At 45.0% G+C, this 12,862-nt stretch overlaps 1 protein-coding gene across 1 annotated transcript; it reads left to right on the top strand.

The window, feature by feature from the left end:
• Positions 1-5,623: 5,623 nt before the first annotated feature.
• LOC125083605 (protein FAM205A-like) lies at positions 5,624-12,590 on the top strand. The gene is made up of 4 exons (XM_047700376.1): positions 5,624-5,875; positions 6,517-6,556; positions 7,080-7,140; positions 8,325-12,590. The coding sequence occupies exons 1-4, from the start codon at positions 5,732-5,734 to the stop codon at positions 12,094-12,096; spliced, it is 4,017 nt and encodes a 1,338-aa protein (XP_047556332.1). The 5' UTR covers positions 5,624-5,731; the 3' UTR covers positions 12,097-12,590.
• The last annotated feature ends 272 nt before the right edge of the window (positions 12,591-12,862 follow it).

The raw sequence follows: 12,862 nt of genomic DNA, 5'->3' as shown, positions 1-12,862 counted from the left end.
AGAAGATCCAGCTAAGCTATGTCTGGATTCCTGACCCATAGACACCATGAGATAATAAATATGTGTTGGTGTGCCTAAATTTTATAGTAATTTGTTATGCAGCAATAGTAATACAGACAGGAAGTGGGTTAACTCTGTTAAAGTTTCAGGGCTTTCAATGTATGTACTACAGTCTGGCAAAGGCCTTGGGATGTGATATTCCTGTGCCTCACCAATTCTCTGGTGAAGTGCGTGTTTAAATCCTTTCCTGTTTTTAAAATGGCATTGTTTGGAGAAAAAAAATGTGTTGTTTGCTTTCATATTGTTGAATCTTGGGAGTTCTTTATATATTCTGGGTATGAGTCGTTTTCCAGATAGATGACATCCAAACATTTTCTCCCACTTTATGACTTGTATTCTCTTAACATTGTCTTTCAGAGGCAGAAGTTTTAAAATTTTGATGAAATATAGTTTACCCACTTTGTCTTGTATGAATCATACTTTTGGAATTATATCTGAGAAATCTTTGCCTAACTCATGATCATAGGTTTTCTTCTATGTTTTCTATAAATTTTATAGTTTTAGGCTTTACATTTGATCTGTAATCCATTTTGAATAAGTTTTTGTATAAATTATGAAGTAGGAGCTGAAATTCATTTTCTTGGATATTGATAACCAGTTATTCCAGCACCATTTGTTGAAAAGACTTTCTCCTTTGTTGAAAATTTGCTGTCCATACATGAGTGGGTCTATTCTATTCTCTATTCTTTTTTTAAAGATTTTATTTATTTATTTGACAGACAGAGATCACAAGTAGGCAGAGAGGCAGGCAGAGAGAGGGAGAAGCAGGCTCCCCGCTGAGCAGAGAGCCCAATGTAGGGCTCGATCCCAGGACCCTGAGACCATGAACTGGGCAGAAAGCAGAGGCTTAACCCCCTGAGCCACCCAGGTACCCTATTCTCTATTCTATTCCATTGATCAATTTGTCTATATTTATACTAATAACACATTGTCCTAATTTCTGTCACTTTATAAGTCTTCAAGTAATTTATCAAGTAATCCTCAAACTTTACTCTTTTGCAAAATTGTTTTGGCTATTGTGGGTTCTGTGTATTCTCACAAGAATTTTTATTTATTTATTTATTTATTTATTTATTTATTTATTTACTATTTTGGTGCAAAAAGTGGTTTTATTAAGGCACAGGGACAGGACCTGTGGCAGAAAGAGCTGCCCTGGGGTCATGAGGAGTGGCCCATTATACACTTTCAAGTTGGGAGGAGGTTAGAGATAGCTAAGTCCCTAAGGAATTTTTTTCAGTGTTCCAAGATTCATTATTTATGCACCACACGCAGTGCTCTATGCAATACATGCCTTCCTTAATACCCAGCACCAGGCTCACCCATTTCCCCACCCCCATCCCCTCCAAAACCCTCAGTTTGTTTCTCAGAGTCCACAGTCTCTCACAGTTCATCTGCCCTCTGATTTCCCCCAATTAACTTTTCTTTCCTTCTCCTAATGTCCTCCATGTTACTCCTTATGTTCCACAAGTAAATGAAACCAGTGATAATTGACTTTCTCTGCTTGACTTATTTCACTCAGCATAATCTCCTCCAGTCCAATGTTGATATAAAACTCCAATGTTGATATAAAAGCTGGGTATTCATCCTTTCTGATGCCAAAGTAATATTCCATTGTATATATGGACCACATCTTTATCCATTCATCTGTTGAAGGGCATCTTGGCTCTTTCCACAGTTTGGCGACCGTGGCCATTGCTGCTATGAACACTGGAGTACTTATGGCCCTTCTTTTCACTACATTTGTATCTTTGGGGTGAATAACCAGTAGTACAATTGCTGGGTCATAGGGTAGCTCTATTTTCAATATTTTAGGAATCTCCACACTGTTTTCCAAAGTGGCTACACCAACTTGCATTCCCACCAACAGTGTAAGAGGGTTCCCCTTTCTTCACAACCTCTCCAATACTTATTGTTTACAGTCTTGTTATTTTTGTCCATTCTAACTGGTGTAAGGTGGTATCTCAATGTGATTTTGATTTTAATCTCCCTGATGGCTAATGATGATGAACAGTTTTTCATGTGTCTGTTAGCCATTTGTATGTCTTCTTTGGAGAAGTATCTGTTCATGTCTTCTGCCCATTTTTTGACATGATTATCTGTTTTTTGAATGTTGAGTTTGAGTTCTTTATAGATCTTGGATATCAGCCCTTAGTCTGTAGTATCATTTGTGAATATCTTCTCCCATTCCATGGGTTGCCTCTTTCTTTTGTTGACTGTTTCCTTTGCTGTGCAGATGCTTTTGATCTGGATGAAGTCCCAAAAGTTCATTTTCGCTTTTGTTTCCTTTGCCTTTGGAGACATGTCTTGAAAGAAGTTGCTGTGGCCAACGTTGAAGAGGTATTATGGGCATGTATTGCATGGAGCACTGGATATGGTGCATAAACAATGAATCTTGGAACACTGAAAAAATAAAATAAAATTTTAAAAAATCCATTAAATGCACTGGCCCTCCATCAAGGGACCTAAAACCTGCTACTCCAATATTTTGTCATGAGTCCTCTCCAATCTACCCATCTCCATCTCTGCTAGAGATAGACTGCATTTCTTACTGCCAAATTCACTACATGGCCCATTGCTCTGTGTTCTGCATTTATTCATAAGTTTCTCTTCCACCTGGAATATGCTCCATCCCCACAGCCTGCACTTTTAGACCCAATTCCTATGTCACTCTACCCAGGAGCCCTCTTGACTACCCTGATCCTCACTATGGTTTCTCTCCTCTGAAATGGAATATTCATAACCTGGACTTCGCAAGTGAGTACGTAATTCTATTTGTTCTAGATTATTAGCTCATGCTTTGTGTGAATTAGTCTTTTTTTTAAAATTTTTAAAATTTCTTTTTGGTGTAACAGTATTCATTGTTTTTGCACCACACCCAGTGCTCCATGCAATACGTGCCCTCCCTAATACCCACCACCTTGTTCCCTCAACCTCCAACCCCCCCCACCCCTTCAAGACCCTCAGGTTGTTTTTCAGAGTCCATAGTCTCTCATGGCTCACCTCCCCTTCCAATTTCCCTCAACTCTCTTCTCCTCTCCATCTCCCCATGTCCTCCATGTTATTTGTTATGCTCCACAAATAAGTGAAACCATATGATAATTGACTCTCTCTGCTTGACTTATTTCACTCAGCATAATCTCTTCCAGTCCCGTCCATGTTGCTACAAAAATGGGTATTCATCCTTTCTGACAGAGGCATTATACTCCATAGTGTATATGGACCACATCTTCCTTATCCATTTGTCCGTTGAAGGACATCTTGGTTCTTTCCACAGTTTGGCAACCGTGGCCATTGCTGCTATAAACATTGGGGTAGAGATGGCCCTTCTTTTCACTACATCTGTATCTTTTCACTACATCTGTAAATACCTGCAGTAGTGCAATTGCAGGGTCATAGAGAAGCTCTATTTTTAATTTCTTGAGGAATCTCTGCACTGTTCTCCAAAGTGGCTGCACCAACTTGCATTCCTACCAACAGTGTAAAAGGGTTCCCCTTTCTCCACATCCTCTCCAACACATGTTGCTGTCTTGCTAATTTTGGCCATTCCAACTGATGTAAGGTGGTATCTCAATGTGGTTTTAATTTGAATCTCCCTGATGGCTAGTGATGATGAACATTTTTTCATGTATCTCATAGCCATTCATATGTCTTCATTGGAGAAGTGTCTGTTCATATCTTCTGCCCATTTTTTTATGTGATTGTCTGTTTTGTGTGTGTTGAGTTTGAGGGGTTCTTTATAGATCCTGGATTAGTCTTATCTTGGTAACCAGATATTTAAGTGTCTTGAGAGCTGGAAGGCAAAACAACTCAAATGTCTTTGTACCCTTGACACTGCCCCGCTTAGGAATGAGCAAAAGAGGGCTCACCATGCCAGGTGGGTGAAGGACTGGATGCTAGAGAAGGGACCAAAATAGCCTCTTCACAGATTTTGAGCAAAAGTGTGGGAGGCCACAATAAGGCTTGAGACGAGGACCAAACCAGGCCCTGACTTGTGCCTCCTTTAAAGTCCAAATAACGTAACGAAAGGTTTAGGATGGGAAAAGTTGAATAGCACTGAGAAAGGGTCTGTGCTATGTGTTGTGCGCTCGCCTACGTGACTTTCCACGTGCTTGCTAAACAAATAAGAGCAATTCGGTTGGGGTCATAAGTTCATGGCTGGTCCTTGCTGCCCTAGTACAGCCCATAAATTACTTTCAGGTTTGCTGTATCAATATAGAACAATTAATTGTACTGGCATCAGCCGTTTGGTGTCACGAGGTCTGCTTATAGTTAATTGTGAAACTTATTAAGGGTACTCATGGTTGTTTAACTAGACACAGATGTATTGCTTCTCCTATTGTAATATCACTATATATATGGCCTTAATGCTTTGAATAAACTTAGCACTGTTGGACATCCTTCTCAGTGCTCCTCCTGCCCCCATCTCTCTGCTTCTTGAGTTCTTTTCTTCATTCTCTTACCCTCATGTTCCTGGTCAATTTGTCACGCTAGCCGTGACAAAAAGGATTTTTTTGGGCTGTGAGACTGCTGTCCACCAGGGTAAGATTCTCAAGGAAATTCAGAAGTTCAAGGTTGGAGAAATATGACAATAACCACAGATATCAATCAGGTAACATAAATGTATGAATAAATGGGCAGAGAATAGACTTGGGCCCCAGGAATCAATTAGAAAACAACTAGCTTGCTTAAAGTTATCAAAAATCCAAGTTTTAAAAAAATAACAAAACCAAAAACCCTCTTCAGGCAAATAGCATAGATACAGAGTAGATAAGTAGATTTAACCATGATCACCAACTAGTTTATGACCTTAAGTCAGAAGTGGCCACTAACCCCTCTCTGGAGGTAGTCATATCCATGAGCAGACAGAATTCTATAACATGGTAAAAACAGCTCTAGAAAACTAACTTTTAAGAGCTCAGTAAGTGAATCTCATTACTGTATCTCCATGGAAGGCAGTGTTTATATCTCTTCCCACTTATCTGTAAGCCTGAGGCCACACAGACCAGGAGGTATTTCTCCCTGCTTCCCACAATGTCTTTTAAAGATGTCACCTTGCCCTTTTCCTCCTATATAAGCCATGGTCCCCTTGATACACTTCTGATTCCCCATCACCCAATACCTGTAATATCAAAGCTCTCCATTCTCAAGCCATAACCAGAATCTGCCCTCCCTATGCTCAGAGTGCTTCACAGATATATTTCTAGTACAGGTAGGGGAGTTAATGGAGATTCCTCTGTCCAAGCCACTCTTCCTAAAAAGGTTCCCTATGTCCCTAAACATTCAGTTTTCTGGGGACAGGTCACCAGATAGTTATAAAGGAGAAAGCCAAGACATCAGGCCGATATAGAGTGGGCTGAGTAAAGATAAAGTAGAGGCATAGACACTGCCTATGAGTAGACACCTTTAATCCCAGGCTCTGTAGTCCTTACAGACAACTGAACACTATCTACAGATTAAGTCACCATATAAGCTTCCCTAAGACAGATAAAAGTCTTTGATACTACACCTGCCTTGTGAAACAGTAGGGCTTTGTGATGCAGTCTGGTGACCTGGTTCCATCATCTATGAGGCGGAGATGACAAGGCATAGCACTGGAAGTCATTAGGCACCAGGACACTGAATGTCTAGATATAGGGATAGTTGGTCTCCTCATGCTAATGAGGTTTAGACCATGTTGAGCCATAATGTTGTTCTGTGGGATTTCAAGTATCCCTTATATACCTATGGCTTCATCTTCATTATTCTTCTAATTATCTGGCAAGTAACAAGGAGTTACTGTGGATTGAGGTTGGAACCTAAAAGGATCTGCTGCCAGGTAGGGAAATATTATGACTATGATTGAACTAATTAACGCTTTAGATAAGAAGCTTTTAAGATCTCAGAGTCTCTCCTTTTATCACCACCCCCTAATTTTTATACCATGCATTTAGTAACTCTCATATGTTACTTCTCAGAGACTAGAAATAATTCTTTTCCAGGCCACCCTACAGTGTATACTAGTTGAAAAATAAAGAACCTTTCAATCTGGTTTGGGTTGGGACCTACATGAAATGGAATCTACATCCTGGATCTCAGACTACCTTCCAATAAGTGGAATTTTTCTGGTTGGTGGTTTCTATAGGCATTTGTTAACAGAAAATCTTTGGCTATTACACCTACACACCCTTTAATCTGTTCTACTTTTTCTCTCGCTTCATCATAAACTTCATGCATAACTTCTCCTGGAAAATAAATGAGAGGTATTGAGTATGGGAAAGCCTTAAAATAAATAAAAAACAAGCAGATAAGGGAAAGTTTGAGGTGAAAAGAAATGGGTATGGAAGGAAAAGTTAGGGAAATAAATAAAATATAGACACAGAGAAAGGGATTAGGAAATGTGTATTAGCTTTGTCATGTTTTAAACATGAAAAAAAAAAATGGTGTCCCAGCTTCATACTCTAACATTTTGTCTTTAAGCGTCACCGAAGAGTCAAGATAAGAGATGCAGCAACAAGAGGTAAGGTCTCAGTCTCTGTTCTGACTCCCCTCACTATGGACAATATTCCCCTAACTCTGTCCCTCTATGACCCCTGAAACAAGTAGCCAGGTGTTCTAACTACTGAAGTCTCCTATTCCCTCAGCTGACAAATTCTCCCAGAAGACTTTCTTGGGTGGGAAATCAGAGCCTAGGAATGTCCCAAAATTCTCTACCTTACACCTGGCCCTGGGAGTGAAGAATGAGGAAGTAGGACAGAAGCCTTTTTTTTTAATAGTTTTATACCCTGTGGAAGTCACTTCATGTCTCAGTTCATGGTCCAGGAAACGGGCGTCTCATGATCCTGCCTCACTCACAGTGTGGTTGTGATGATCAAATGAAATTTGGTTCAGGACAGCATGTTGCAATGGGTTAAGTTGTACACAGACATGCCTTAGAGCATTGACTCTTGGGGTTTTCAACCTCCTTTTACTCAAGGCCTTCAGCTTCCTATAGGATATCCCTGCATCCTCTCATTTCTTATAACACTGTCCTGGTTTTTCAGCTAGGAAATTTTGCCAGGAAGAAGCTGAGAAGCCATGGGAGCTGCTCTCTGTCATGAAAAGGTGATCACTTCTTCTTTGTAGTCTCCAAACTCTCAGCCTGCCCTGTGATGATTTCTCTGCTTGGCCTGGGGCAGGGAGGAGAAGAGGGATAATGTCTGGGAGGGAGTCAGACACAGTGGATGGTGAAGACTGGTTGAGAGGGTTGCCAGGGCAGAGGGGGATCAGGTGTCTCAGGTAGGAGGAGTCTCCCAGTTCCGCTCTGGGCTAGGTTCACAGTGGTCCTGAAATTCAGGATTTCACTACTATGTAATTCACTGAAGATGCTACATGAGTTTGCACTCAGCCACAGACAAGTTATCCAGTCAGGAGAACAGATAAATGCATGCACAAATAAATGACCAGGCCATATTCCCTTTACAGTTACAGCTATTCAAGGGCAGACCCCTGGAGCCTGCTGATATTACCTCCATGGTTTTGTCTTCAGGGAGGCCAATTCCTGGGACAGCCCTCAGAAAGGAGCCTGTCATCCTCTTAAAAGCTCTAGGAATGGGATTAGCTCTCAAGAGATGCTATGTATAGGAGCTAGGACACTCCATAATCCCCAGAATGCGGAGTTCCCACAAAGACCTCATTTTCCACAGCTTAGGAATATGAATGCCAGGCTATGGCCTTCTTAATCCCAGATGAGTCTGACTCCCCGTTCTCCCTGGTAATGTTCCTGGTGATGCCCCATCAGCTAACCATTGGCCCCCCGCTTCTGCCTTGTTCCTTTTTCCTGGTTCAGCTTCTCAACATAGATCAACAGAGAATGTACCCCACCTCCTAGTCTCTCATGGCCCTGCATTCCCATGGATTGTCTGAGACCTTGCCCAACAAGCTCCAGACCCTCAGCCCAGCCCAGCCCAACATAACTTGACAATGGCATATTCCTAGGAGGAAAAGGGGGTGGATAAACACCCTGGGGGTATAGGCCCCAAGGCTCCCAGGACTAGGGGAGGGTGGACCAAATCTCCAGGCCACACATATTCAAAGAGGCAGGTGTTGGGGTGCCTGGGTGGCTCAGACGGTTAAACGTCCCACTCTTGATGTCAGCTTGGGTCTTAATCTCAGGGTTCTGAGTTCAAGCCCTGCTCTGGGCTCCATGCTAGGTGTGGAGCCTATTTAAAAAAGCAAACCAATCCAAACAAACAAACAAAGAGGCAGGTGTCACTCCATCAGTAACTGTTGTCATCTTCCCTTCCCAGCCAGGGCTGGCTTCCTCAGGAGGGAAGTGTGAGGCGGCTCCTGTGTGCAGATACCTGCTGCGAAATCTGCAATGCCATGGCTCTGGAAATTCAGCAGCTGTTGGTGGGTGAGAACACCCTGATCTCTCCCCCTTCATCGGGACCATTGCAGGGTTCCTCTTGCCTAGAGATTTTGTCTATGTCTACTGTGTCTTTTGACCAGAGTCTGCAGCAACATTCCCTACACTCCAAAGCACTTGCACTTCGATCTACAACCCCCCCAGTGTTGCAATTAGTGGATCAGAAATCCTTAACACAGTCGACTGTCCAATCAGCTGGTACAGTCAAGATCCATGATTGCTGGACTGAACACCTCCAGCTGGGGCAGGGATTTCAAATACAGGAGGTGCCCACGGGCCCAGAGACTTTATGTTGTTCAAGACTTGAGGAGCCCAGGGTTCTAGTGAACCAGCAGGAGATGCTGCAGAGTAGCCCCACCCTTGACTATGGAAATCAAGGGCCACAGCCCTTGAATTCCCAGGTCTCTCTGCAGACCCTGAACCGAGAAATTACTACCCTGACACACCCTATGGCCTTGCATGTGGTTACTGTCCTCCCTGCCCACCTGCCATTCCTCAGTCCTGAAGTACTGAGGCTTCTTGAGGTACATGTGAAAAAATGGATGCATTTCCAGAGGTGGGGGCTACCCAGACGTGTGGAGGAGTCCCTGAGGCAGCTTATGCCAAATCCGCCATTGTGTTACCAACCTGTAAACAACCAACCAGTTTCTTTCATCCAGAAGAACAATTCTAAGTTCCCTATTGAAAAATTTGGGACCTATTCCTACCAGACCTGGGGTTCATGTATGGCCAGCCAGCCTACCCAGGCCTTCTGGGTTTCTGAATGGTCCATTATGGATCCAGAACAAAGACACCACCACCAGCAAATCCCAAATAATATGGCTGTGGCCTTGCGCTCTCCAGGTCTTGAAGACTCAAGTGGTCTCTATGCACTTCCTGGGTACCAGGATCATGATTCAGTGGGCCATATGCAGCAGAAATACAGCCAGCTATTCTGTGGACTCCCTTCCCTGCACAGTGAATCATTGGTTAACACCTTCCTAGGCTCTCAAAGTTTCTCCATGAATGGGAGCATGTCCAAGCATCCTTTGAAGGATCCTTTTCTTTTCAAGGAACTCTCCATTCTCCCTCTGCTACCTAAAACTCCACCCCAGTCAACCACACCCTCTTCCCCATCCTCCCCAAATTGGGTCATTCCATCTGACTACCAACAACCTCAAATAAGTGTCCCATTTCTGACCCTGGCCGAGTGTGATGCCTTGGAGTGGCACCTGCTGCAGAGGCAGCTCCAGCTTCAGTGGGGCTTGCCAGCTGTTTTCCAGAGACCTCAGCACACCCAGAACCCCATACAATATAGGCCATGTGGCAAAGGCCAGTCTCCTGAGACAGTGAAAACTTCCTGGCCAGTGAAGCCCATCACAGTCTTCACTAGGGAATTAGTCTTCTTCCCAGAGCATGCCCGGAGGCTGCTAGAATTCCACCTCCAGCGGCAGTTAATTCACCATCGCTGGGGCCTGCCCCAAAAGATCCAGGAATCCATCCAGTTACTTCTATCCCCCAATGATCAGACAACTCTGTCCTGGAGCAGCACAGCCCTAGCCAACGTGCATGATCCCCAACCTACAGCCCTAGAGGTCACTGAGGCCGGTGACCCATTCTCACCCATCACAGACCCAGAGTCAGTCCCCATGCCACACTTGTTTGACCAGGCCAAGGCAATATTGCAGAGCCACATCAACTCCAAATGTGGGCAGATTCAGCAGGGCAAGGTCCCTGCTCGTGTATATAGCTCTTGGCAGTGCATAATTCCTGGGGGCCTGCAAGTGGCTCCCTTCACTTACATCCCAGAAAACAAGCCCTTGGAGCTACAGGCAGCAACTGACCCTGCCCTACAGCAGAAAGCTATGCCCTGGATACCAATGGCCCTTGACCAACAGCAACAAGCCTCACCAGATGCTGTCACTGAACACCCTAAGCTGCCCCAAGCCCTGTCCGAGGGAGCCATTGAGAAACTAGAGACAACATTGCGGCACAAGTACCTGGCCTTCTTGTCAGGGCTGCCAGCTCTTTATTATGTGGCTCTCTCTAGGGCCATGGCACCGGCAATCTCTACCCAAGCTGTAATCACAGGAATGGTGCCTGGACCTGGTGAATTCCCAACTGAACCTCTGACTCAGATGATCTCATCTGAAGAGCAGTCTCTGAGTCCTGGGCCAAGCTTTCAAGATGCCAATGAGACTTGTGCAGACATTGAAGATGAGCTCCAGGTTGAAGAGCAGGTGGAAGATTTGATCAAGATGGTGCCTCTAGAAAGCCAGGCAGAGGCCTCTGGGCCTTATACACTCAAGAAAACGATCTTAGCCAAACTAAATTTCCATCTAAGAAAGAAGATCCTAGAGATACAACTGGGAATTCCCATAAAGGCAAGGCTGTCCAGAGAACAAACAGTAGCAAACTCAGGCAACACATCCACACAGGATTCTCTAGAGAGTCTAGAGAACCTAGGAAAAACATTGCTCCAGGATCTCCCCATCCCACTAGACACTCCTCGTGTCCCAGATCCAGAATGGCTCCACCTTAAAGAACAGCTGGCCCTTGAGTTAAAGGCAGTGCAGCAGAACCAGAAGCAACCTAGTTCAAGAGCAGTATCTCATGGTTCTGCCCACTGGGCCTCTAAGATATCACAACCCAGTGGGGACATGACAGAGGCCCAGGTGCTTTGTGTTCAGTTGGAGGCCAATGTGAACAGCCCCAGCCTGGAGGAGCCCTGGAGTCCTGAGTCCCAAAGCCCTGGCCACAGCAAGGACTCAGCCCAAGTCCCCATGCTGGCAGAAAAGAGAGAGGACCCAGGGAAACCCAAATTGGCAGGGGACCATGGAGAAGGAGATGCAGGGTTTGCACACTCCTCCACAAGAGACATAAGCCACCCTGATGAAGCCCAGAGGCCAGAAGGGATGCTTCTGAACAGGACACCTCACAGCCCCTGGCGACGGAGCCGTAGCTTTCATCTTGATGCTCCCTGTGAACACAGTACGCGACATCACCCTCAGATTAAGCTTTCAGAGCCACCTCCAGGAATCCCTGGGGTGAAGGTATCTGAGAAGAATGACCTGCACAGCAGTCAAACCAAGCTTAATGTATTCCTCAAACCAGCAAGGATTCCTAAGAATGCCCAGCCTGTGGTGCCCCAGGCATCACAGGGTCAGCTTTTCCTGGGCCAACTCATTCAGGGTAAGCCTTTGCAGGGCCAAACTTTGAAAGGTCAGGTTTTGCAGGGACAGGTGATGCCGGTCCACACTCACAAGAGGCCCAGCCTTCCAGAATCAGGCTTGAGAAGTAAGATGAAATCCTTTCTGCACTGTTTTAACTCCAAGGCAAAAGGCAAAGTGCAGGAAGAACCCATGTTCTCCACAGCTGGGAAAGTGGCCAACACCAGAAAAGAAAATGCAGAAAGGGGCCTGGCTCCAGCCAAAAGTTCCATGGGGCGAACCAAGACAGAGAGGACAAGAGGGGACTCCAAGGCCCAATCTTCCCCCACTGAGAAGCAGGAGGGCCTGACCTTCTTGGATGGTCCCCATTCCCCTGACAGTAAGCTCCGGCACCGCTCCCGCTCTCACCAACTCCATTCTGCCTCAGTCCTGGGCCACCCCCGCCACTGCCCTAGGCACTGTCCTCGAGTGGCTTGTGCCACCCAACCAGGGAATGTACCCTAGACCTCACCTCCCACCTCAGAGGGAAATGTTGGCCTGCTCAAGAAGACCCAACACAATCAAAAGTCATTGTAGGCTCTCATCTGTGTCCCTTGAAGAGGATTGCTACTGTCATTTTCACTTATGGTGCAGGTGGGGCAGAGTGCCACCCAAAATACACTCTATGTCTCTAAGCAAAGCACTGTCTGTCTCCTCCTTCTCTCCACTGTGGTGTGTTAAGGGAAGGCATGAGGGGAGGCTGAAGTGTCCTTCCCATCTAGAGAAGGAACTTTAATCCACTCTTAAGCTGGGTCAGCTTTCCAAACAACTCCTCCCGGCCCACCCTGGACTGTGGATAAAGGGGCTTGAGCAAAGAAGGAAGGTAAGGTAAATAAAGGTCAGGCTTGAATTCTATCATGGCTTCCCATTGGTGTCTTTAGGCCCAGAGGAGCAATGTGGACATGAGGATAGTAGTGATGAGGAGGATTGGCCAGGAATCCCACAGGTAGAATCACTCATGGCTTCCATAGAGGCCCACAGTCTGCGGGGGAGGTTTTTAGAGGAGTGCGATAGTGCTCCAACCTTGAGGAGGTATGTTGTGTTTATCAAAAACATGTAGCAAACATGACAGGATGTCAAAAGCAAATGATAAGGAAGATGTGGTCCATATACACTATGGAGTATTATGCCTCCATCAGAAAGGATGAATACCCAACTTTTGTAGCAACATGGACAGGACTGGAAGAGATTATGCTGAGTGAAATAAGTCAAGCAGAGAAAGTCAATTATC

The sequence above is a fragment of the Lutra lutra genome, chromosome 13 (assembly GCF_902655055.1).
Source record: "Lutra lutra chromosome 13, mLutLut1.2, whole genome shotgun sequence".
Lineage (NCBI taxonomy): Eukaryota > Metazoa > Chordata > Mammalia > Carnivora > Mustelidae > Lutra > Lutra lutra.
Note: the sequence above shows the minus strand (reverse complement) of the source record. Positions and strands in the feature narration are given on the sequence as shown.